Source organism: Lathamus discolor, chromosome 3 (assembly GCF_037157495.1).
Source record: "Lathamus discolor isolate bLatDis1 chromosome 3, bLatDis1.hap1, whole genome shotgun sequence".
Classification (NCBI taxonomy): Eukaryota; Metazoa; Chordata; class Aves; order Psittaciformes; family Psittacidae; genus Lathamus; species Lathamus discolor.
In genome coordinates this window covers 136,223,652-136,248,131 of record NC_088886.1, presented here as the reverse complement: position 1 = coordinate 136,248,131, position 24,480 = coordinate 136,223,652, and the positions used below count along the sequence as shown (strand labels likewise).

At 54.5% G+C, this 24,480-nt stretch overlaps 2 protein-coding genes across 13 annotated transcripts in view; one reads left to right on the top strand and one right to left on the bottom strand.

Annotated features, from left to right (window-relative positions):
* The first annotated feature begins 1,255 nt into the window (after positions 1-1,255).
* Positions 1,256-18,648, top strand: ABCC2 (ATP binding cassette subfamily C member 2). 2 transcript variants are annotated; one of them, XM_065671995.1, is made up of 32 exons: positions 1,256-1,361; positions 1,894-2,067; positions 2,534-2,659; positions 3,715-3,849; positions 4,270-4,392; positions 4,722-4,777; positions 5,008-5,239; positions 5,808-5,989; positions 6,604-6,781; positions 7,240-7,494; positions 7,973-8,038; positions 8,529-8,666; positions 9,010-9,156; positions 9,379-9,467; positions 9,546-9,608; positions 9,798-9,924; positions 10,088-10,264; positions 10,367-10,534; positions 10,833-11,019; positions 11,793-11,925; positions 12,352-12,457; positions 12,775-12,994; positions 13,460-13,614; positions 14,625-14,780; positions 14,881-15,080; positions 15,490-15,616; positions 15,971-16,072; positions 16,163-16,306; positions 16,586-16,744; positions 16,990-17,156; positions 17,510-17,704; positions 18,113-18,648. In XM_065671995.1, exons 1-32 carry the CDS (start codon positions 1,320-1,322, stop codon positions 18,240-18,242), a joined length of 4,659 nt encoding a protein of 1,552 aa, XP_065528067.1. In that variant the 5' UTR covers positions 1,256-1,319; the 3' UTR covers positions 18,243-18,648. The 2 variants fall into 2 exon arrangements, with proteins under 2 accessions (XP_065528067.1, XP_065528068.1); XM_065671996.1 differs by lacking the exon at positions 4,270-4,392.
* A 705-nt stretch (positions 18,649-19,353) lies between these two features.
* DNMBP (dynamin binding protein) overlaps positions 19,354-24,480 on the bottom strand; it is a 34,589-nt gene continuing 29,462 nt past the window's right edge. For all 11 annotated transcript variants that reach the window (XM_065671997.1, XM_065671999.1, XM_065672000.1 and 8 more), the window contains 8 exons: positions 23,531-23,661; positions 23,195-23,299; positions 22,859-22,987; positions 22,084-22,416; positions 21,730-21,912; positions 21,456-21,654; positions 20,912-21,366; positions 19,354-20,566 (listed from right to left, as the gene is read on the bottom strand). In XM_065671997.1, coding sequence (XP_065528069.1) covers positions 20,381-20,566; positions 20,912-21,366; positions 21,456-21,654; positions 21,730-21,912; positions 22,084-22,416; positions 22,859-22,987; positions 23,195-23,299; positions 23,531-23,661 — 1,721 coding nt within the window. In that variant the 3' untranslated portion in view covers positions 19,354-20,380. The remainder of the gene's footprint in view (positions 20,567-20,911; positions 21,367-21,455; positions 21,655-21,729; positions 21,913-22,083; positions 22,417-22,858; positions 22,988-23,194; positions 23,300-23,530; positions 23,662-24,480) is intronic.

Sequence of the window (24,480 nt, the reverse complement as noted above, 5' to 3'; positions counted from 1 at the left end):
CGAGCAAGTGGCAGCAGTGCTGCAGGTGGGTATGGGCTGGGCCACAGGACACCTATGCCAGCAGAAAGAAGAATCCCACCAGCACTCTGGAGAAGGGCTGAGGAAATGACCTCTTCATTCACTGCTTATCTGTTGCTGCTTTCGTCAGCTGTGTATTGGTTCTGGCGTGAAGGACCCAGCAATAGGGGTAGTTTTATTTAAGAAAAACAAGTGGATTTAATCAGAGAAACCAATAATAATTAACCAGTGAATTGAACATTGAACCCTTCTCTGGTATTAATGATAAGGGGGTTGTTCCTGAGCAATTACTCATTGTATCACCCTTGACTTCTAAGTTACCTACTAAACCTATGAACAATGAGACAGCAGGATTCTTGCAGTCACCCTACAGTCCCCTTTTACCTACTGGTCCTCAAGAACATGCATGATGAAGCAAAATTCAGTTCTGGCCTTAGAGCAGCACCATCTGTATCTGCCCCCACACTTCCACTTTTCTAAGCAGCAGGGTGATGATTTAGTGTCAGTCGCCCTCCTCAGGAATGGTCCTCTGGCCATCTCAGATGCTGGGGGTTGCCTTACAATGAAGATTCAGTCTCTTGGGTTTTGTGGTCAGGCAGCTGCTGCAACATCCAGACAGCACAGAGATGTGGGAAAGAGAGAAGCAAAAGGAAGAGCTGGGAAAGTCTCCAGGTTCTGCAGGCCAGAAGAAGCTGTTAAGAGGAACCCAGACCCTGGAGACACAAAGACCACAGTAGCATGCGGTCAGCTCAGCTACCAGATGCTGCAAGTTCCTAGGCCTGGAGCACTGCTCATGTCCTGGGCCTCCATGCTGCGTGGCACATGATAAAAAGGGTCCTGTCATCTTAGACTTCTGAAGGACGAGCTTTTGCTGGGCTTTTTGGCAGCATTCAGCAGGCTTGTTCCGGCAGGAGAGGTCTGTTGCACCAAGTTAGTGTCTTCAGTGGGCCCATATGAGCTCATCCCTGTTGGTGTGCACTGATGAAGGCTGTGGTTTCTGAGCAATGGCTGTGGTGTTCTGCAGTGACCCTGTGACAGTGGGTTCCGTACATCTCCCCTTTGATCTCTTCCTTCCTCAGTTCCCTTCCCCAGAGCACATGTGGATTCCAAAGCCCCTTTGGTCACTGCTTGGTGTGTGGTGTTGTGCAATAGCACAAAGTTAACAATTAACTGCGTGTCATCAGGGATTTTGTCCCAGCACCACCTGAGGGTGTATAGGGACTTTTGTCCCAAGCATCCACCCAGGACTCTCACAGCCAGGCACAGCAAAGGGAAAGAGCCATTGTCTCCTCTCCTGAACCATGTCGGCAGCCCTGGACGAGTTCTGTGGCTCTGTCTTTTGGGTAAGTGACTGCATCACCCTCATCCCCTGCTCTTGGTGTAGGACACTCAGTGGAAGGGACAGCAGTAGATCGCAAGGCTTCTTCATCCAGTGGGACCCAACTGCCCGCCGTCAGCAGAGATATTGCTATTTATCCAGGACTGCCATGGCAGTGAGCACTACGCACTGCCTGTGCAGTGTCGATGTAAATGACAGTTCCCTGCATGAGCTCTGTCCCGTTTTAGCCCTGCAGGCCAGCTGGGAACACAGGGCAACCATTTGGGGAATGGTTTGGGTCCAGCTGCTGCAGCTGGCTTGGCTTGGCAAGTGGTGGTTGTGGAGGAGGCTCTCCCAGGTCAGGCAGATAGATGAGTAGGGGGACATCACCTGGGACCTTGGCTGACTGCTGAAATGCTCTGCCAGGGAAGTGGATGCTGAGGAGAGGGGTGTGATGGGGTGGAGTGGGGTGGGCAAGTGCTATAGAAATGCTGGCTCTTGTGCTGTGAGGGTCAAGCCACCCCAAGTGACTTGGTTGTCTGCTTTGCTGCCCCCAGAATGCCTCTTATCTCGATCGTCCAGATGCTGACCTGCCAGTGTGTTTCCAGCAGACTGTGCTGGTTTGGATCCCCCTTGGCTTTTTGTGGATTTTGGGTCCATGGCAGGTCCTGCCTATGTGTAAATTCAGAGACAAGAAATCATCTGTGACCAAACTCTACATCATTAAACAGGTAGAGTGGGAATGAGGGGGCACGGATGGCAGGCAGCAGCAGCCTGGGATTCAGGAGTGGTAAGTGGAAAGCCTCTGGGCTGGAGTCAGGTGTGGGATGGAGAGATGAGAAGTGTAGGAGAGAAGGAGCAATGTGCTAGGGCACCAAATGGGACAGAAACATGAAGGCGTATCTGGGAGAGAGGGGATAACAGAGCTGGGATACACTGGGAGGGAGGGCAGAAGTGTGTACTGGGGTCTCTCGTCTTGTGGGCTGTTACCCTCCAAGTCTAAAATGTGTTAGTGCTCCTGTGGCAGTGCTCCAGCTCCACAGGGCCCTAGAAACCTCTCTCAGGCCACGTTCGGGTTGGAAAGGATGCCGTGGTGTATGGGACAGTGCTTTTATGCCCAACCGTATTGCGTCCCATTGGTTCCCGGTCCCACAGTGGGCTGGGTCTCCCCTCATGGCTGCTACCCTCTCCCTGCAGGTGCTGACGACCTTGCTGATGCTGACGGCAGTGGCAGAGCTGGTCCTGGCGGTTGTAGAGGGGGCAAAGCAGGACCCTCTGCCAGCTGTGCAGTACACAGACCCCAGCCTGTACATCGCCACCTGGGTAAGGGATCAGCCGGTCAATGCGCTGGGTCAGGGTGTGAGATCACAGGGCCAAGCAGCAGAACACTTCTCTAGCACAGAGATCAGCAGGAAGCCGTGTCCACGAGGTAGATGTAAGCCTGGAAAGTGGGTAGCAACTAGCCCCGAACTGGTGTGGGTGGTGCATGAGGGCGATAGGTTGAGAGCAGGTGTCTGTTAGTACGGTGCTCCTCCTTTTATCCTTAAAACTGGCATGGACACTGTGCCTGTGAGAGCAGCTGAGATTTCTGCAGAAGCCTTGGCAGCAGCACTGTAGGATTCACAGGACTGACTGCACAGCGTGAACGTCACACCATGGCTTGCTGCTCTGATGTCTCACAGCTTCCCATGGGTTAATGCTCGGTTTTATGAGGAGAGTCGGGAAGTGCCACAGGATACGCAGGAATTGAAGAGCTGAGGACATAGGAGCTATTCGCTCCATGGAATATGTGCGAGGAAGTTGCAGATATCTTGTGTGATACATGGGATAATCTAACAGTCTTAAAGCCAAAACATTCATGAGCTACACTTAGAAGCAAAAGTAACACCCCTGCTTGCTATCTTTCATATTTTGTCACTTCAGTTATTTTCACTTGCAGAGTTCATGTGAGATTGTAAGGCAAGGGAACCGCTCAGGGGGGCTGCATTACTGGGACCCTGGTCTGGCTTTAGTTCCAGGTCTGAAGGCGATATGCAGGAGACAGGGTGTGACACCTCACAGCTGGGCATGTCTGAACATTTGGGATGAGAACAACTAAAAAGCCGGTACCCTGCTGTGATGTCAGGTACCGTCAGCCCTTGCTTTTCCCATGAGGAGCCTGACCTTATGTCTTCTTAAAACAAACCTTTGCTCTATGTAATTAACTCCAAAGCTTATGTAGGGTTCCAGTGAGCTTGGGCACTGGGAGCTCAGTGGCTCCGAGGCAGTGAATCCCAGCAGATCACAAGCACTGGCATCCCAGGATGCTCCAAAGGCAGGTTTAGAGCCCAGACCTAGTCCTGCAACCTTATCTTAACCTCAGATTTTCCTTTCCCCAGCTCCTGGTTCTGCTGATCCACGATGCGCGACGCTTCTGCTTGCGCAGAGACTCCGCGATACTTTTCTGCTTCTGGATACTATCCCTGCTCTGTGGGACACTGACGTTCCAGTCACTCCTCCGGAGAGCCCTGCAGGTTGGGTTTGGCAGGAAGCTCTCTGCTTCCACACGGTCTCGTTCTGTTCCCAGACAAAGTCCCTTCAGACTTCATCTCTTGACAAGCTCTCAGTGGTGTCACTGAGGTCCCAGCTGTCCTAGGAACCTTGGGGAACCAGAAAAGACCTGAGAAAGAGTTGCTGTTTGAGTCGATCCTGTCTCTCTGAGGAGGCATAGGTTCTCCAGGACCAATTTCTCCTCTTGCAGACTTAAGGGAGGAGGTCAGGGAAAAGCAGGGAGAGGGGTGCTGAAGGGAAGCTGAGCCAGGATGCAGAGCGAGTTTTGCACAGCCCTGTTGCGCTCAGCCGTGTTCACTGTCTTGAGGGTGAACCTTGCCTCTGAGCACCAGATGGCCTTGAGACAAGCCCCAGCAGTCACCCTGGGCTCTCTGTTCTTGCAGGCACCAATCTCTGATGTGCCACGGTTTGTCCTTTTCTTCATCTCCTATGGGCTCCAGCTGCTGCTCTTCCTTGTCTCGGGCTTCTCAGACATTGCCCCAGAATCAAAGGAAATCAAGAAGAAGGTGCGAGGTCCATGTGGGAGTGGGCTCGGGGCTCAGGGTACCACATCCTGGCTGGTGTTGCGTGGGGCAGGGTGGGCTCCATACAGACTCCTCCTGGCCCCTGTGGGAGGGAAGGCCTGAGAGCTTCTGCAAGTGGCACAGCAAGAGCTGGAGTTTGCAGCCTAGAGCATCTGCATGTGTGTCCAAGGGGGGCTGCTTCTGGCTGTTCATGGGTTGGAGTTGACACAGTTTGAAACCTCTGTGGTTCCCTAATGGCTGGGGATGCTGTGTCAGCTCTTGTCCACACCATTGATCCCTCAGCATTAATGATGTCTTGGTTTGTACCCTAGAACCCAGAGGTGACGGCCTCCTTCCTGAGCTCCATCACCTTTGAATGGTACAGCAGGTAAGCAGGTCCATGTGGGAGTTTGAGCTAGTGAAAGGCAGGGGTACTTTAGGGCTGGCCCAGCCCTCTTTCAAGGAGCCATCAGCACAGGATGCTTGGAGGTAGTAGTGAGAGGCACTGCATTCAGGACAGCCTGAGCTCAGGGCTGTGAGGGCTCTGCATTTGCAGCAAGGATTCTCCAACTGGTGTAGTGCAGAAACTTGCTGAAGGGAGATTTCTCTGCCCCACAGCATGGTTTTCAAAGGCTATCGGAAACCCTTGGAGATAGAGGATATCTGGGAATTGAAAGCTAAAGACAAGACGCAGTCTATTTACAATGTTTTTGAGAAGAACATGAAGACTGCTGTGAGGAAGGCCCAAGCAGAGCTGGAGAAACGGAAACGCAAGAAAAGACGACGGGAAGGTGACTTGGACCATGTGAACAACATAAGCAAGGCCCAGAGCCAAGACATCCTGGTGCTGGTAAATCCCTTCCTACTCTTGTCCTTGCATGGGACTGAGAGAACCAGGTCCAGCCTTGGGGACTAGGGTCATTTCACATCCCTGCAGTCCCCTTTGCTGCAGGGCCATGAGCAAGGATGGGCTAACCTACCACAGGGTCTTCCCTGTTTTCAGCAGATCCCCATGTTTTGAGAGACCAAGGAAGTCTCCATCCTTCTGCCCTACAGGAAGACAGGAACCACCCTCAAGTCTGCAGCAGCTCCCTTATCTCAGTCTTTCCCTACCTCAGATACCTCCTAGCAACATCACTCTATGATCACCCCTGGCCTCTGGTTCTTCCTGGGGTGCCTGATTTTTGGCCTGAGAGGTTCAGGCTATCTAGGTTTTGCAGTTGTCTTTACCGCACAAGAGAGGTGTTAGTACTCGGGGCGTACAGCATGAGCAGAGATCAGTGAGAGGGAATGTGATGGGAGGTAAAGCTAAGGCTTCATTGAGGATACCTGGTCTGAGGTCTGCGGTGCTGCCCTGGGGGCAGGTGCAGGGAGCCCGCACAACCAGCTCCTTTACTTCTGTGTGGGCTTCATTCTAGGAGGAGAAGCAGCCAAAGAAGAAGAAGAAGGGAGACAAAGGGGACTCGGGCTCTCACAAGGATTACCCCAGGGGCTGGCTGATCAAAACCCTGTGCAAGACCTTCTGGCAGAAACTCCTGCTGTCGGTGGCTTTCAAGCTGGTGCACGATGTAATTGTGTTCGTCAGCCCCCAGCTTCTCAAGTGAGTCCTTTCTCCCTGTCCATGCTCTCTGTCCTTTGCCTGTGTCCATGTCTGGCTATGCACCCAGCTCCACCACCTCCCTGTGTGCACTGCATTCAACTCCACCATCTCCATACGTGTACATCTCCCAGCCCACACCCTGGGGACCTTTTGTGCCCTCACCAAAGACGTGAGAAAGAGTCGTTAAACTACACAGTTTAACGAAGAACTGATCAGAGCTGGCTGCCAACTCTTACAGATTGTGTCTTGCTTCCTGCTTCCTCCATCATCTGTTACGCAGTCCTCCTCCTTACTTGGAGACAGTCTTTTCTTTCAGCCCTTCATGAATTAGCCCATCTCAGCCCAACAGGACCTGCCTGGTTTGCTCTGCAGTGCTGCACAGTCTCTGTGGATGATCCGACATTAGTTACCCACTGCTGAATGTGAAATGCAGTGCCCCTGCACAACAGGGACACCCAGCAGAGCAGAAGTCCCCAGCTTGCTGAGCATTGAGCCATCTGGTCTGGGTCTCTGTCACTGCTCTCATGAGGGTCCTCTCCCTGTGCTGGTTTGGAGCATCCTGCTTGGGTCTGTCTTAATAGGGTGGGGGCCTCATGGACTTCTTTACCCCCCAGGCTGCTGATTGCCTTTGTATCGGATGAGGAGTCCTTTGCCTGGCGAGGCTATGTGTATGCCATCCTGCTCTTCCTGTCAGCGCTGATCCAGTCCCTCTGCCTGCAGCAGTACTTCAGCTTGTGCTTCCAGCTTGGCGCACAAGTGCGTGCCAGTCTCATTGCTGCCATCTACAAGAAGGTTGGTATAGCCCTGTCGTCTTCCCTGTCAGCTTCCTCTAAGCTGTGCTGAGGACACCGGCATCTGCCCCATCAATGTAAGGGCAACTGGGGTGTATGCCTTTTACTTCCTAGCAAGGCACAGGAGAGCTTGGCTTGTGGGACACCCACCCAGTGCTGGGGACACTGTTGGTGCTAGTTCTGAGACCTGCATACTGCAGCCCTGTTCTTGAGAACTACCAGGGGATGAGAGAGGTTTCTCCTCAGGGCAGCTGCTGCTAGGATTGCTGCATGGGGACATGTTTCTTTGCCCCTAGCATCCAGTGGCTCCTGGTGTACAGGCAGTGATGACAGCACCTATGGTCAGCAGAGGCACCAGGACCAAACCCAGGAGCAGTTTCCGCCTGGCCTAATTCCCTGCTCTGCACCATCCTCGCTGCTCCCAGCCTGGCTTGCATTGACTGTGCGTTCTCTCTCCAGTCACTCACCATGTCCGGTGCCACCCGCAAGGAGTCTACAGTGGGAGAGACTGTGAATCTGATGTCAGCTGATGCCCAGAGGTTCATGGACATGGCCAACTTTGTTCACCAGCTGTGGTCATCCCCCCTGCAAATCATCCTGTCCATTGTCTTCCTATGGGGAGAGCTGGGCCCCTCTGTCCTGGCTGGCCTCGCGATCATGGTGCTGCTCATCCCCATAAATGCGTTCCTGGTTGCCAAGTCCAAAACCATCCAGGTCAGTGATGGGTGCAAAATCCTCCCTGGCCTCCCATTCCTGAGGCTCCCCTCACTCATTTCCACCCTCCCATACCTTCCCTTCCTGTTTTGCTGTAGATCTTTCCCATCCTGGGAGGTTCATCTGCCTTGGGCTGGGGGTGTCTCTAGCCTGAGCCAAGGGGTGATCAGCTGAGATGGGCTGGAGGCAGGTGAGACCTGTTCTACCATCACAGCTGAACTTGAACAGGACTGGGAGCAGCCTTGTGGGCTGAAAGTGAGATATCACCAACCATAAAATGAAGCTTTAGCTCCTACCTGATGACAGGGCGCTGTTTTAACCTGTGTTGCCCAGGGCCCCAGCAAGCCAAGATCCAGCTGTGTGGGATTGCTTCTCTGGGCTCTGGAGCCCACCTTTCCCTTCTCTGTGGCAGCCCAGACGTATTTCAAAGGGTGAACTGCTGTCTGGTTTAGGTGACCTCTGGTTCTTCTTTTTGTAGGTGAGAAACATGAAGAACAAGGATGAACGCATGAAAATAATGAGTGAGATCCTCAGCGGAATCAAGGTGAGCAGTGGGGTGGAGATACCCAGGAAGCTGCTGTGCCCGTCTTCTTGCTGTGCTGTGCCTGGGGGTATCACACCAGTACAACCCTATAGCACCAGTGCTATAGTCTAGTTTGGGCCCCTCATCTCTGCAATTCCCTTGGTTCCCTCACCTTTTGAAAGGTTGGATAGGGAGTAGCTCTGGGTACCTGGAACAAGACTTGAGAGCCAAGAGAGGGTTTTCTGGAGGTTTCCTGGGTAGCTGTGGTGCTGAGCTGGCTGACATGGTGCAGAGGGGCTGGCAGTGACCTGTAAGCCAAGGATGAGGCAGTGGGTGTGCTGTGGGGAAGTGCTATAAGCCATGGGGCAGTTCAGGAGAGGAGAGATGCAGTGGCCAAGCAGGCTTCTGAGCAAGCCAGGAGCTGAGATGGAGGTGTTGGCCATCAGTGAGCTGAGTATGGATGTTGGCATTCCCGTGAGGCCAGCATCTGCTCACCCTGCTCATCCAACAGATCCTGAAGCTTTTTGCCTGGGAGCCCTCATTTGAGAAGCGAGTCAATGGGATCCGGGCACGTGAGCTCAAGAACTTATTGAACTTCAGTTACCTGCAGTCAACATCCATGTTTATCTTCACGTGTGCCCCCTTCCTGGTGAGTGCCAACAGGCCTGGGGAGAGCTGCACTTTCCTCAGAGCTGGGGTTGGGCTGTGTCCAAGGGGTTGGGAAAGATTGGGAACCTCAGCTGGAGTGCGGCTGCAGCAAGGAAGGGGCTGGCTTACAGATGCTTGGGATGCAGAGCATGGTCCTGGCTGCTGGCAGGAGAGTGTGGTGGGAAGGGGTCCCATCAGAGTGCTGAGATGGGGCCCAAGGAAGAAGGGAAGCTGGAGGAGAACAGGTCCCCAGGAGAAAGGCACTGCTGAGGCCTTAGGGGATCATGAGGGTCTGGGCTGCACTCAACCACACTGATGGTGCCTTTCCCTGCTACCTGTTCTAGGTCTCCTTGGCCAGCTTTGCTGTCTATGTGCTGGTGGATGAGAACAACATCCTGGATGCAGAGAAGGCCTTTACTGCCATCTCCCTTTTCAATGTGCTGCGCTTCCCCATGACCATGTTGCCTCTGGTCCTCTCTTCCCTGGTGCAGGTCAGCCTTCACATTGGGCATGGGGATCTTATGATACCTCTGCCCAAACCAGCACATGGGGCTCACATGGGTGATGGGCCTTGGGTAGCCAGGGGTCAGTGCATGGGATTCCGTGTGTAGTGCGGTGGGACATAAGTGACACAGGGGCTCAGAGGCTGGGGCTGGTGCTCTGTGTGTATGGGGTGCTCTGCTTACGGGGCCATCCTCTTTCTGCCATGGCAGACCAGTGTGTCGAATGCGAGGCTGGAGCGCTACCTGGGGGGAGAAGACCTGGACACCTCAGCCATCCACCACAGCCCCATTGAAGGCAGGTTACTCCCTGTGCGTCAAGGGCTGGGCCAAGCTTGTGCTTTCCCAGCCCTGAGAGGTGGCTCTTTCCTGACAGGCAGCGCTGTGCGTTTCTCGGAGGCCACCTTTGCCTGGGAGCAGGATGGGGACGCTGCAATAAGAGAGTGAGTGCTCTGTGCTGTGCTGGGGGCAGATGGGTGGGGACTGGGAGTCTTTCTGCGTGTCATTTGGGCCTGGCGGTCACCTCTCACAGTGCTGCTAGAAGTGAGTGCTCCAGAGACACCGCTCTGTGCTGGTCCCATGCGGGAGCTGGCGGGTGACCTGGCAGTGCTCATGCACTCATGTCTTTGCAGTATCAACCTGGACATCACACCCGGGAGCCTTGTGGCTGTGGTGGGGGCTGTGGGCTCAGGCAAGTCTTCGCTGGTGTCAGCCATGCTTGGGGAGATGGAGCATATCAAGGGACACATCAACATCCAGGTGAGAGGAGCAGGCATAGGAGACTGCTTGGGAGCTCAGTGGGGAGACAGCAGGGCAGGACTGGCCATAGAACGGTGCCTGTGGGCAAGGACAGGCTGCAGGAGGTGGCTGCGCTCAGGCTGATGCTCTGATGAGGCATCTCTTCTTGTCTCTCTCTTTCCAGGGCTCTCTAGCTTATGTCCCACAGCAGGCCTGGATCCAGAATGCCACACTGAAAGACAATATCCTTTTTGGGTCAGAACTGGATGAAGCCAGGTATCAGCAGGTCATCAAAGCCTGTGCCCTCCTTCCAGACCTGGAACTGCTGCCTGCGGGTGACCAGACAGAGATTGGAGAGAAGGTACCAGCCCTGGGCACTATGGGTCACCAGAGCTCCTGCAGCAGAGGACAGAGCTGTCACTCTGTGCCAGCCCAGTGCTCAGAGATGTCCTTTCCCTCCCAGGGCATTAACCTCAGTGGGGGCCAGAAGCAGCGGGTCAGCCTGGCCCGGGCAGTGTACAGCAATGCAGACATCTATGTCCTGGATGACCCGCTGTCTGCCGTGGATGCTCATGTCGGCAAGTACCTCTTCGAGCATGTGCTGGGGCCAAAAGGGCTGCTGCAAAATAAGGTGAGCACCCCTGCCCTTCCCACCACCCAGCCAGGCAGGGAGGGCACTGGAATGGTGCTGACCATTCAGGAAGCCTGAGGTTGCTTGCTTGGGAACAGAAGGGTCCTGTGGCTTTCATGTGGAGCTGCAGCAAGCAGGAGAGGCCTCATGGGTCCCCAGAGAGGGGTGACCTGTGTCCCTATAGCCAGGTGTTGATGAGCAGAGAGGTCCACAAGTAGGGGATAGAGAGCCTGCAAGCCCATGCCTGGGGGCCACAGAGTTCTGTGATGCTCACTACCCTGCAACCACTTTATTGCAGACACGGATCTTGGTGACGCACAGTATCAGTTTCCTGCCCCAGGTTGATAACATCGTGGTGATGGTGGCAGGAGCAGTGTCCGAGCACGGCTCCTATGGCACCCTGCTTGCAAACAGGGGGGCCTTTGCCCAGTTTCTGAACTTGTACGGCAGACAGGGGAAGGATGCTTCAGAGGAAAACACCACAGGTATTGGGAACACAACGGGGCTGTGTGTGTGTCTTGGGGATATGAAAAACCTGGCTCTATGCAGCTCAGATGCTAGTGGTGGATGCTGTGAACCCTACCCAGCTTATGGCAATCTGCAGCACAAGATCTTTCTGCCTGTGATTTGCATCCAGGCATTGGGTTGAACAGCCAGCAAAGGACCTGTCTAAATTTTTTACTCCCTTTTTAGTTCATTTATGTTTACAGGTCCTATAATCTTATGTGGCAACAGGCTCCATATCTTAGTGATGCTGGGGTGAGAAAGATCCTTTGGTTTATAAACATGCAGTTGGATAACAATTCATCTTTATCATGTCCCCCACTGCTGTGGGGAGGAGTGGTGTCAGTCAGGTGGATGCTCAGCCCAGTTTTCTGGCTGGAGCCTGGCTTTTCCCAGTCCATCCCCACAGGATCCACCTCCACCTGCTCAAAAAGATGCTCCTGAATGGGAAAGATAGGACCTTCCAGATCTTGCACCTATTAACAAGCACAAATCTTTGCTTGAGGTCCCACCAGTGGTACTGGGATAAGTCGGCAGCAGGGACAACCTCCTTTAGCCCTCTGTCCCCTCTCTGTTCTCCCTCCAGCACAACGGATTTCTTCCTCTTGCTGCTGTACTGGGCTTGCAGCAGCCCTAGAGGTGTGATGTGTGGTGGTAGGACAGCCTGAGCCTGGGGTGTAGCAGATGTGTAGTGCATGGGATCTGCTCTCTGCTCAGTTCCTAACCCTACCTTCCCTCATCCCTGTGCTTGTAGATATTGCCTTAGCTGGGGATGAAGAGCAGGGTGATGAAGACACTGAGCCTTTGGTGGAAGAGGCCCCTGATGATGTGGTGACCATGACCCTGAAGCGAGAGGCCAGCATCCATCGGAGGGTGTTCAGTCGCAGGTAGGACTTGACCTGAGCTCTCAGCTCTCTCCCCTGCCCCCTGCACTGCTCTCTCGGAAACAGGGGTCTAGGGGCTTCCTAGGGAGGTTCCTGCTGGGGTCCTCCCTCTCTACTCCTACCACCATCTGGGTTGGGTCAGGAGCATCTGATCTTGCCTTTACTCACATCAGTGTGTTACAGCTGTACCCTACAGTCTTCCTTGAAACTCATGCTGCTGGCGGTTCTGCTCTTGGGGATGATGGCTATGATTTCATGGCTAAAAATGCCTCAGGCTTCCACCAGGCTCAGTCAAAGCAGCCCCAGTTAGGACATTATTTCCCACAGGGCTCTAGCACTTGAGTCCCAGTGGAGCATAGGGATGGGTCCCCCGGAGAGTAGGACCCATCCAGCACCCTGTGACTAATGGTGCCCATCACCTCCCTGCAGTATTAGCAAAACCAGCACCAATTCCTGCAAGAAGGCCCAGGAGGAGCTCCCCAAGAAGATGAAGGGCCAGAAACTGATTGAGAAAGAAGCTGTGGAAACTGGCAAGGTGAGGATGGGTGGATGGATGGGTGGATGGATGGATGGGTGGATGGATGGATGGATGGATGGATGGATGGATGGGTGGGAGTGCTGTGCTGCCCTGGCTCAGTGCTGCAAGACCCAGCTGTGGCTCAGAGAAGCCAGTGCTGTCTGCCTGAGGCTCCATTGCAGTCAAGAGACTCTGAAGGATACAGAGTGGTGGGCAAGGCAGTGGAGGTGAGCACCACAGGCAGCAAGGCGGGAGTGCCAAGGGTGTACTGGGTGTCACTGGCTGCTCAGCTGGGTGTTTGCTGGGCAGCAGTGATGGGCTGAACTGGTCTACAGGTGAAGCTCTCCATGTACCTGCGGTACCTGCGTGCTGTTGGCTTGTGGTATTCCTTCTGGGTTGCCATGGGCTATGTTGGACAGTACGCTGCCTTCGTGGGTACTAACCTGTGGCTCAGCGCCTGGACTGACGATGCACAACGCTACCTGAATGAGACCTATCCCGTGGAGCAGCGAGACCTCCGGATCGGTGTCTTTGGGGCGCTGGGGATGTCACAAGGTGAGTGCGGGAGCACAGGAGGTCCCGTTCATCTCAGCTACAAGGGATATGGCTTGCAAGGCCTGCAACCAGCAGTGCAGCAAGGAGCAGGGCAGCCAGCATTGTGCTCCTTTGCATGCTGCTGCCTTTCTTCTGGCTTCTGGATGAACTAGAGACAGATACTAGTCTGAAGCCAGCATAGATTGTCCCAGGGAGTCTGTGTAGCCCCTTAGGTTGAAGATTACTGTCCTTATCAGGTTGGAGATAGGGCTAGGGCCCAAGGCTTTCCAAAAGGGTTCAGTGTTCTCTCCCTGTGGTGGGACACAGTTACTGGGGCCTCCCAAGAAGATGGGATGAGGGACTATGACAGTGGCTCACTGCAGAGCTGCTGCCTTGCAGCTGCTTGATTTGTCCCTTGAGCCAAAGGGTGCCTGAGGCCAGTGTAAGGTATGAGCTGGTGATGACCATCCTGTGCTCTCCTTGCAGCTCTCTTCCTGCTGTTTGCAACCATCCTGTCTTCCTATGGTGCCATGCGAGCCTCACGGGTGATGCACCAGCAACTGCTCAGCAACATCCTGCATGCGCCCATGAGCTTTTATGACACGACTCCAACGGGCCGCATTGTCAATAGGTTTGCCAAGGTAAGAGAACAGCCCCAACAAGGAGAAGCTGTTTGTTCCAGCAGGTCTGCAGAGTGTTGGGTGGCAGCTTAAATCTGCTGCTGTTCAGCACTGAACAGATGAGCCCAGATCAGGGCCTGGAAGGGCCAGAAGGGCATTGGTGGATGTGAGCTAACTGCAGGGGGTTGGAACTAGATGATCTTAAGGTCCTTTCCAACCCTAACTATTCTATGAGGCAAACCACATCCTGGGCTGTGCTAGGAGGAGGGTGGCCAGTAAATCATGGGAAGCTACTATCTCCTCTGCTCAGTGCTAGGGAGGCCGCACTTGGATAGTGTGTCCTATTTTGGGACCACTTGGTCAAGAGGGATGTGAAGAAAGTGTGAAGAAGGTCCCAAGTAGGTTACTAAGAGAGGCAGGAGCCTAGAGCTCATGTCCCTTAATGAGATGTCCTTCTGCTCATGGACTCTCAACAAATATACTATTGGCTCTGTAAAGGAAGCTCATAAAACAAAGAGAAAATAAGAAAGAAGGGAGAAAACAGACAAGGAGTTTCAAGTGTGCTGTTACTCCACTTCTTCCTTTGGTGCCACCTCCTGATTTGGGGGAATAAAAATCTCTCTTGAGAGCAAGCCTATGGGCCTGCTGGGTTTACTCTGAGATGAGGAGTATGTGGTGCCCAGACAGAAGATGGATGATGACCAGCTGGAGACTTTGGTGTACCTGCATGGACCTGGAGTCAACCCTGTCCCTCTTTCTGCCTTAATTCCTGCATCCCCAGTCCAGATGAAGATGCGATTCCCAAAGCTAGTCTGTGCAAAAGGGATTATTATAGAAAGTTGCTCTGTTAAATCAGCCATTCCTAGCTAGGCTTGTGACCCTAGCACCAATTCAGTGTCATCCAGTACTTCTGCAAGTGTCTGGCACTGTGTTGCCACACAGGTGTGGAGGGACCTGTATGTGTGGGGTTTGGGTTCCTCCCTCTCTCTTGGGTCACTGACTGCTTCTCCACATTTCTTTGTATGTTACAGGACATCTTCACAATAGATGAGACCATTCCCATGTCCTTCCGCAGCTGGCTCTCCTGTTTAATGGGCATCATTAGTACACTGCTCATGATCACCCTGGCCACCCCGTACTTTGCTCTCATTATCATTCCCTTGAGTATCTTCTACTATTTTGTGCTGGTGAGTAACGGGCTTGAGAAAAGCTTGTGCCCTGCTTAGAGCAGCATCTTGGTCACTGCCAGGCTTTGTGTTGGTAACCAACCTGTGTCCCTCATTTCAGCGCTTCTATATCTCCACGTCACGCCAGCTACGGCGTCTGGACTCTGTCACCAGGTCTCCCATCTACTCCCACTTTGGTGAGACAGTGTCAGGCCTTTCCGTGATCCGGGCCTATGGACACCAAGCACGGTTCCTGCAGCAAAATGAGATCACCATGGACATAAACCAGAAAAGTGTTTACTCCTGGATAATCTCAAATAGGTCAGTTTTACCCCGTGGGCTTATTCACAGCCTGCAGTACCTCTGCCCAGGGGCTTCTGTGTTCTGAGGGAGGTCCCTGAGAGGCTGCAGTCCTCCCTATTGACCTCGGGGTCCGCGCAGGAACTGGTAGATGCTTTGGGGCTGCGAGGGTTGTACAGCCGGGGCTCCTCTGATGCATGGCATTGCCAGCACATGAGGTTATGTATGACACACGGACTGACAGATGAAATGAGCCTGCTTGAGGAACTGGCTGCAGATCACATGTAGGTGCAGGTACCATGTGTACAGTGCTGGGTTCAGGCCTGGGTGTGCAGGGATGCTGGTGGGTTGCTGGTCTTACTGGTGGGCCCTGTGTTGGGCACAGGCAGATGCCTCTCCCATCACCCCTCAGCCTCCTCTCCTGGTGCAGGTGGCTGGCCATCCGTCTGGAGTTCGTTGGGAGTCTGGTGGTCTTCTTCTCTGCACTTCTTGCCGTGATCTCAAAGGGCACTTTGGATGGCGGCATCGTGGGTCTGTCTGTCTCCTCCGCCCTCAATGTGAGTCACTGAGAGCTTCTTCTGACTCCAGGACAGGGCTGTTCTGCAGGATGCTGCCCTGTCTGCAGCTCTGATCCATGGAGAGGGATTAGCTGGGGTGTCCCACCATCTGGGGAGCTGCTATGGAACCAGGGGAGCACATATCCCAGTGCGAGAGGGATCCATGCTGCCATGGGAAGAGCAACATCCTGCTGTGGATCAGAGATGCTGCAGCAAAGCTTGTGAAGGGCTGGGGAGTGGAGAACTAGGGACCAGGCCAGGGATGCTCATGCCCAGGCTGAGCTGAAGTGTAGAGGTGGTTGTTCCTGGGTGCCTGAGGAACTGAGCTCTGCATCCTCTGGCTCTGCCATGCAGGTGACCCAGACACTGAACTGGCTGGTGCGGACATCTTCCGAGCTGGAGACGAACATTGTGGCTGTGGAGCGGGTACACGAGTACACAAAGGTGAAGAACGAGGTGAGGAGACCAGGATCCAGGCAAAGAGCACCTGCTCGGTGCTACCCAGCACCTCAGCGTGCAGCCCTCCTAATGCTCCCATGTCCCCAGGCTCCGTGGGTGACAGAAAAGCGCCCACCCCGTGGCTGGCCTAGCAAAGGGGAGATCCGGTTCGTTGACTACAAAGTTCGGTACCGACCTGAACTGGAGCTGGTTCTTCAGGGGATCACCTGCAACATTGGGAGCACCGAGAAGGTGAGGAATCCTCTGCTTCTGTCCTCACTGCGCTCTTTCCAGGGCAACACTGCATTAGAATTGGTTTTGTCCTCTTGGCTTCAGCCTGTTGGCTGGGGATGGATGGTGACAGGATGTGGCTCCTGGGGACTCAAGCTGCAGCTGCAGGACAGGGACCAAAGGAGACAGTCTGGAAGATGGCAATTGCAGATGCAGGGCAGGAAGTCCCACCAGACCAACATGGAGAGCATCTGTCCTGTTTTCATCCCTGGCAGCTGGTCTAAATCACTACTTCCACAGGTCGGGGTTGTGGGCCGGACTGGGGCTGGAAAATCCTCCCTCACCAACTGCCTCTTCCGGGTGCTGGAGGCTGCTGGAGGGATGATCCTCATCGATGAGGTGGATATAGCGACGATTGGCCTCCATGACCTGCGCAAAAACCTCACCATCATCCCCCAGGTGAGCTGCTTCAGCACCTTTCCTTGTCCCACTGGTGCGTGGCCTCCCCAGGCTCTGCTCCCTGGGCACTGCCCTTAGTGCATCCCTGGGTGCCACAGTGCCCAAGGACTGTGACCGTGTCATTGCCACCTCCCCTGCTCAGCTGCAGGCAGCAGTGGGGGCTGGATGTGGCCAGACTTGGGGACTGGAGCCATTGCCCTGCTGAACGGCCAAGGCATGGCTGAACACGGTGCTGTTCCTGGCAGGACCCTGTGCTCTTCACTGGCACTCTGCGGATGAACTTGGACCCCTTTGACCAGTACACAGACGAGGAGGTCTGGAAGGCCCTCGAGCTGGCCCACCTGAAGACATATGTGCAAGACCTTCCCGGCAGGCTGCTCTATGTTGTGAGCGAGGGAGGGGAGAACCTGAGGTGAGCAGATGGCTGGGGGCATGCCCAGCTCCCCTCCCTTCCCCTCGTCCCAGGAACAGCAGCCTCCAGCAGTGACTGTCCAGGGACGAGGGCAAAGAACCTTCTGGGAATGAAGGTGGGAGAAAACAGCCCAGGAGCCAGGGCTGTGAGGGAGCCAGCACGAGCCAACCCCACCATGGTGGCCCAAAGAGCAAGGTGCTGAGGAAGGCAGTGCTCAGGGTGGCAGATGGTCAGCGGGGAAAGGCCCAGGCAGGCTTGGCAGGCACGGATTGGGGCCAGGGCAGTGTGTGCCAATAGCTTGCAGCAGCCCTGCTGGTGTCCACCTGGTAACTCCTGTTCCCACCTCATCCCAGTGTGGGACAGAGGCAGCTGGTGTGCCTGGCCCGGGCCCTCCTCCGCAAAGCCAAAATCCTCATCCTGGATGAAGCAACAGCAGCTGTGGATCTGGAAACCGATCATTTAATCCAGACAACAATCCGGAGCGAGTTTGCTGACTGCACTGTCCTTACTATTGCGCACCGCCTCCACACCATCATGGACAGCAACAGGTACTGTGGGACAAGGCGAATGGGGATCTGGACTCCTAGGATGGGGGGAGAGGTGGCCAGCAGCAGGAGCAAGGATGCAGCCAGAGGGGCAGGGGTGGATGCAGTGACTGGGGCCACAGTATACAGAGGTTCTAGGAGAGAAGAATAGAGGGATGGGAAGGATGTCCATGCAGTAGTTATGCCTTTGTGGGGAGAAACATTTTTGGGGATCCTTCTTTACAGCAACAGACCATAGAGGTGTTTGTCACATGGGGGAGAGCTGTGCCCTCCTTACCTCTGTGCTGGGAGGAGGTGAACCACAGAACGTGGCTGCAGGAGGGGTGAGGGTTGGTGGGTTGTAGTGCCGGTGCCAGCAGTGCTCTCAGCTCGGATCCCGGGAGCTCAGGGCTTCCCATTTTCTGCTGCCAGGGTGATGGTGCTGCAGGCCGGGAGGATTGTGGAATTCGACAGCCCCGAGGAGCTGCTCAGGAAGCCGGGTGTGTTCTCCACGATGGCAAAGGACGCCGGCATCACAAACACAGAAACCACCACGCTGTAGGTGGAGTGAGCGGTGCGCGGTGTGCACACGCGCAGCTTGCTCCCACTGGCGCTCATCAGGCAGGCACCGGGAAGCAGAGGGGGCGGCTTCTCTAGGACAGAGGATGTGGACTCGTGAGCTGTTAACCTTGCTCGACACCCTGCCTGCTGTGCACACCAGGGTCTGGAGCTGCCTCATTTATTCCAATGTAGAAGGGAGATGTTGTCTGCCAGGCACGGAGACCACGACCCCCTGGGGGTCTTTGTTTTTGTACTTCACCATGCCAGGGGAACCTAGCTGAGAGATGCTTTAGCACCATGGAATGAAACTTACAGTTTAATCAAAGAGTGAATGTTGTAATTTATTTACTTGTGTAACTGTTTCTAGTCTTACAATTAAAAGTCTGACTTTATGGCATGCTAAGTGAGCCTTGGTTTGGCTTTAAACCTGACTCGTGTTTGGGGGAAGCTGGTCACACAGGCTACGCAGACACACATGGGCGAGGGAGTCCAAACTGAGCAGCACAGCTGTACTCAGGCATGAACATTAACTACTCTCTGGCATCGGAGGTGCAGAAGCCAGGGCCTGCTTGAATTCCCTATGGCTACAGCTCTCTTTGATTGTAGCACAAACAAATACATGAGGCAGTGCCTGGGTCTACCCTAACCACTTGTGGTGCAGATTTTGGGCTGTGGCTCCAGACTGCAAGCCTGACTGTGGTGCAGGCACATAAGCATGCTACACTGACACGAACACACACAAACTGGGGGGGTGTTGACAAACTCTTGCCCTTTCTTTGTTCTCGAGCATGAAGGCAAGGAGTTGTAGCACTGAGCTTGGTTGCAGGCATGCAGAGAGCCTGTGCTCTTGTGTGCACGGCTTCCCTGCTGACAGCTGGGCAAGCTCCTTCACTGCGGCTGGTGGTGAGCCACAGAGTGGAGGGGAGAGTGCAGTGCAATCAAATCTTTATGAGTTTTTCTGTGAGGGTTTCCTAGTACCTGAGCTGGCCCAAACACCTCACAGAAAGGTGAGATGTTCTTCCTGCGTCTGAATGAAAGCTGCGGGCTTTGCCCCCAGCCCAGCAGTGGCCAGGCGCTCCTTACAGCTCCCAACACTTGCACAAGCACTCCCATACACAAGGACAAATCTTTATTTACAGAGCAGCAGTAGAGCAAATACAAACATTGTCCCAAGTGAAGAGAGCTTCCCTCCTTCAGGGCATGGCAGCAGCGGGTAGGACACACCACCCTGACAAAGGGTACCACATCCTGCATGGGGAAGGCCTTGCCCTCCCAGAACGTGAGCATGCATCTCCAGTGTCCTGCAGGAAAAGCCCCAAAAAATCAGGCTGGAAGACAGCCTGTGCTTTGCCTTCTGCCCTGCCCCAACTCAAAGCAGCAAGGTGGGCTTGTCAGGGCAAAGATGGGTCTTGAGCACTGGAGCTATTGCACTGGCAAGGGAAGACGGCATTCTGGATCTCTGGCTCACTTGGAAGACAAGAACCTGATGGCTGCTGCTAGCAGCAGAGCTTGGAGAGGACTGAGACCAAGCATGGGTATAAAGCACCCACTGGGGCTCTGCTGTGGGGTGTTCAGAGGCTGGGCCCATTCCAGCACTGGAGCTCAGCTGCTCCCAGCAAACCTGAGAGCTGCTCCCTAGGTGGTGTGTACATGTCCCACCCTGAGGTCCTGCCCACGCAGGCGAGACCAGACTCCTGCTGCTGCCAAGAAGGCACAGGAGCTACCTTCACAAGGGCTGGGTTGCTTTTAACACTACTTGGCTACAGATGGACTTCAAAAACTCCTCATCAGCCTTCACAATTTAAACTCACAGTGGCTCCTCAGCCTTGTTCAAGCCTAATGCTCCTGGGCCATGGCCCAAGCTTTGCTCCCCTGCTCCTGGCTGGCTGGACACAGGAGGCTCAAACAGCACAGATGAACTCACCCCTACCCTCACACAAGCTGCCTGCCCTGCTAGCCCACCCTTCTACCTCCACAGAAGGGAGGTGGCAGCCAGCATGGTGGGGCTCAGGAGTACTGCAGTGATGTAAGGGACATCTCTGGGTGAGCAATGGGGGCTGCAGGGCTGGCCAGCCTCCCTGAGGCTCCTAGCAGTCCCAGCAGGAACAAGGCATAGGGTGCAGGGTCCTGCCCACCACCTCACGTGTACTCTGTCTTCCGGATGTAACTAGAGGGCACATAGCCCTGCTTCCCATGCGCCTCGGCCAGCCACCACTCCTGATTGCCTGTGATGTCCTCAAACTGCAGGATCCTGAGTCTCTGGTTAGCTGACACACTCAGCTCGTTGGTGTTTCGGCCTTTGAAAGTGTAGAGAGCGTAGTAGACCTGCCAGACAGAGGGAGAGCATTAGCTGGATGGTCATACCACACAGCCTGTTACATTGCATAGGACATGTAGGCTTTTGTTCCTCTCCCCAAATAGTGACCACCACAGCCCTAACATGGTCTCTGCCAGAACTGTTCCCACCTGCCCAGCCCATTTGCACCATAGTTCTCTGCACCTCAGCTGCTGGGAGAAAATGTCTCATCCTCCACATCAGCCCTTTAGAACAAAGCAGCTTCCACTTCCCACCTCTCCCTGCTCACTGCCAGGGAGGAAGATGACAGCCCCTGCCCAAGCGAGAAGTCAGCCCTCAGCACCCCAGCCCCCCTGGGGAAGCTGAGGGTTCACCTGGTTGCCCTCTGACTCGCTGCTCTCCAGCCCGGAGTCTCTGTCCTCCACGGAGGGTGCAGGCCTGAGATGGACTTTGGCCAGGTGCCCATTGCGAGAGGGGGTGCTGTAGCCTGGCTCAGGGCGGCTGTAGCGGCGCTGGGACATCATTGTAGCAGCCTCCGGCGGGGCTGTTCTGTCAGCAGAGCCAAGCTGGGATGGTGAGGGGGAGTCCACCTCTAAGGAAGGCTGTGGGGACTGGTATGGGTCTGCTGGGGAGGGCACCTCCTGAATGGGTTTCTGAGTGAAGGTGACGGCCTCCCCGCTGGGGCTGAAGGTCAGTGTAGTGTTGCTTTGGGGAGAGGAGCTGCTGTGCTCTGACTCGTTGGAAGAGTGGCTGCCAACAGAGACATCAGACTGGCTGCGGCGTGGGTTGTAGGGCTTCAGAAAGGAGCTGTACACAAAGCCCTTGGTCACTGCAGAGAGGGAGAGGAAGTGAGCTTACACTGGGTGCAGAGGGACCAGAGGAGGGGACTCACAACATGGGCAGGGAGCAGCCACATACCCCCGTTGTCTATGAGCCAGCGATTCTGGCTGCCCATGGGGTCCTTCTTCTTGATGACACCCACGATGTCTCCTTCCAGCAGTGAGACATCCAGGTCTTGGGCAGCATTGAAATTGCGGTCTGCCTGGAAGAGACTGTCTGGGGGATAGCGGGCCAAGAGGGCAGCTCGGATGTCATCCGACTGCAGGAGGTAGCTGGGCTGCAGAGGAACAAGGCAGCTGTGAGTTTCTGTCCCACACTCTGCAGGCTCTGGTACAGGGCAGAGGGAACTCACCAAGCCAATAAGGGGCTGCCGCCGGGCAGACTGCCGCTCCATGCTCTTCCTTTCAAAAGGCTTCTTGGGAGCTGCCTGAGTCTCTGGGAAGAAGGTGAAGGCTTGGAGCTGCTGGAGGACTCGACTGTGCTCATCCTGGAAGATGGCAATGAGGTTCCCTTCCCTGCTGGACACCTTCAGTAACTGGAACCACAGCAGGGTTGGGGGTCAGAGCTTACAAAGCACTCAGAGCTGACATTGCAGCAGCAGCTTCCCCTGCAATGGGACGGGTCCCAGAGAGGCTCAGGGACAAGCCGTGTGCAGAGATTAGTGCTGCACTGTGCCCAGAGCACTGCCTGTGCTCCAGGAACCCACCGACAAGAGGGGTCTGAGCTCCTCCAGGGCCAGGCGCACAAAGTCGCAGTGTGCCTCAGCATAGCCCCTCACGCAGCTGGCAAACAGCTCCTTGGCAAAGCGCAGGAACTGGGGCAGCTCATCCAACAGCTGGGCATTGAGGGCCTCATAGTTGTTACGGGCAGACTGCAGCTCCTCCAGAGTTCGCTTGTCCTTCAGCTTCTCCGCTCTCTCTGTGCAGTTGTGGAAATCGAGGAGCTTATCAAAACGCTTCTGCACCAGCTTGTGGGGCCCCGCAAACATGCTCAGCAGCTGGTTCAGCGGCGAGCTCACCAGCCGCTCCGTCCGCTCTTTCTGGTGGGCAGAGATGCAGACAGCATGTGAGATGAGATGCTCTCTCACTGTATGGTGAACACCAGCAGCTCATCCTCTAGCATAGAACCTTTCCAGCACAGTGTAGAATCTGTCTTCCCAATGGCATCCACCAGAGCTTCAGAGGTCCCTTCCAATAGGAATTACTCTATAATCTTACATAAATGTGCCACTGTGGGCAACGCTACGGGAAGTATCTGAACCACTCACACAGAGATCTGTAACATTGGAGGGAGGGCTGAAAAAATGTGTATCTAACAGGCATGCTCAATACACATCATAAACACACAGGCATCAGAGCTCGCAGGAAGGGAGCCAAACAGGAGTGCTCACACCTCTAGCATGCTGTGTTACCCTCCCTGCAGCCTCCCAGAGAGGACCACAGAGGGGTGCCCCCAGCACACAAGAGCACAGCCTCACTCACGAATTTGGAGAAGAGCTGGTCGCTGATGAGCCGATTCACTTTCTGAAACTGGTCCAAGTCCCCACTGCTCTTCTCCATGCACAAGTCCCACATGCTCACTGCTGCCAGTGCCTTCATGCAAGCTGACTCCTGCAGCAGAGACACACAGTCAGCACATGCATGCTTGTTACCCAGAAGAGGTCTCCCAGGGAAGCCCAGACCCTGAGAGACCACCATGTCTGGCAGGGCTGAGGGGAGGAGCACTGGCCAGAGGCACTGCAGGTACACACCATGCAGGCAGGAGAGGCAGTGCACTACAAACTCCACAGGTTAGGCATCATCCCCAGACTGACTCACCCGGACGTGCTGCAGGTAGAGGGAAAGGTCCCGGATGAAGGACTTGATCAGTCGCTCCTGCATCCGGAAATTTTTCTCTGTCTCTTCAAAGGCTTCATCCTTCAGCTGTGAGAGAAAACATCTCAAGGGAGGCAATGCAGGACTCTGGCACATCCCAGAGTGAGAGATGTGGAACCTCTTCCCCACAAGCTGGACAGCAGATGGGTGTCCTAAGCTCATTCTGCCTTGCTGGCCTGAATCAGAGCTTCTCACTGGGGAAGGGGCGTGGGGGGACAGCAGATGCCACTGCAGAAGCACTACAGGGTATAAATGCACCTGGCAGCCGACACATGTTACCTGGGGCGCAAAGCCTGTGAGATGCTTGAGGTGGCTGCTCACACGGTTGGATTTCTTGATAATAGAGTGGAAGTTGAGCTTGGAGATCTTCTCCATAAGGCTATCCTCATCGCTTTTCCGGTACTTTAGAACTGAAGAGATTGATGTAGAAATCAGAATCCTTGTCAACACATCACCAACAATGGCCTTGCTGGCTTTCCCCTTCCCTACCTAAGCCTCTGCAGTCCCAAATACTCCCATAGAATCAGAGAATGGTTTGGGTTGGACATGACCTTAAAGCTCATCTAGTTCCAATCCCCCTGCCACAGGCAGGGATACCTTCTACTAGATGAGACTGCTCAAAGCCCATCCAACCAGGCCTTGAACACTGCCAGGGATGGGGCAGCCACAACTTCTCTGGGCAACATGTTCCAGGGCCTCACCACCGTCATAGTGAAGAATTTCTTTGTAGTATCTATCCTCTGCCAGTTTAAAGTTGTTACCCCTTGTCTATCAATACACGCCCTTGTAAAATATATCATAATGTGCCATACATCATCTTGAAATTCAGCACTGTGCACCCATAATCCCCTACTTGGTTCTAGATACACCCTGCAATTTGTAGGCCCACCATTCAAACTCTTCCATAAGATTATGACTAGCACTAGCATATGGCGACATAGGAGATGGTGTATAATAATCACTGGACATACAGAAGGCATTTATACTGCTTCTTTAGCAAATAGGAGCAATCATTACAGGCAGCCTGTATCATCTCAGTTTCAGTAGGGCAATGTGGAAAGAGTGAAGTATAAGACTTGGATGAGTCAGGGGCTTCCAAAGGAAAACAGGGAAAGTGGCTGGCAGGTCAAAGGGAATGATTTTCCCCCTCTATTCAGTCCCAGAGGGGCTGCACCTGGGAACTGTGTCCAATTTTGGTGCCCCCAGGCCAAGAGTAGCGCCAGGCAACA

Bases quoted from the DNA above. Each gene is read 5' to 3' on its own strand.
- ABCC2 (XM_065671995.1), top strand. From the start codon at position 1,320: ATGTCGGCAGCCCTGGACGAGTTCTGTGGCTCTGTCTTTTGG. The intron at 10,535-10,832 runs GTGAGCACCCCT...ACTTTATTGCAG, and splicing joins AAGGGCTGCTGCAAAATAAG to ACACGGATCTTGGTGACGCA. The intron at 16,307-16,585 runs GTGAGGAATCCT...CTACTTCCACAG, and splicing joins ACATTGGGAGCACCGAGAAG to GTCGGGGTTGTGGGCCGGAC.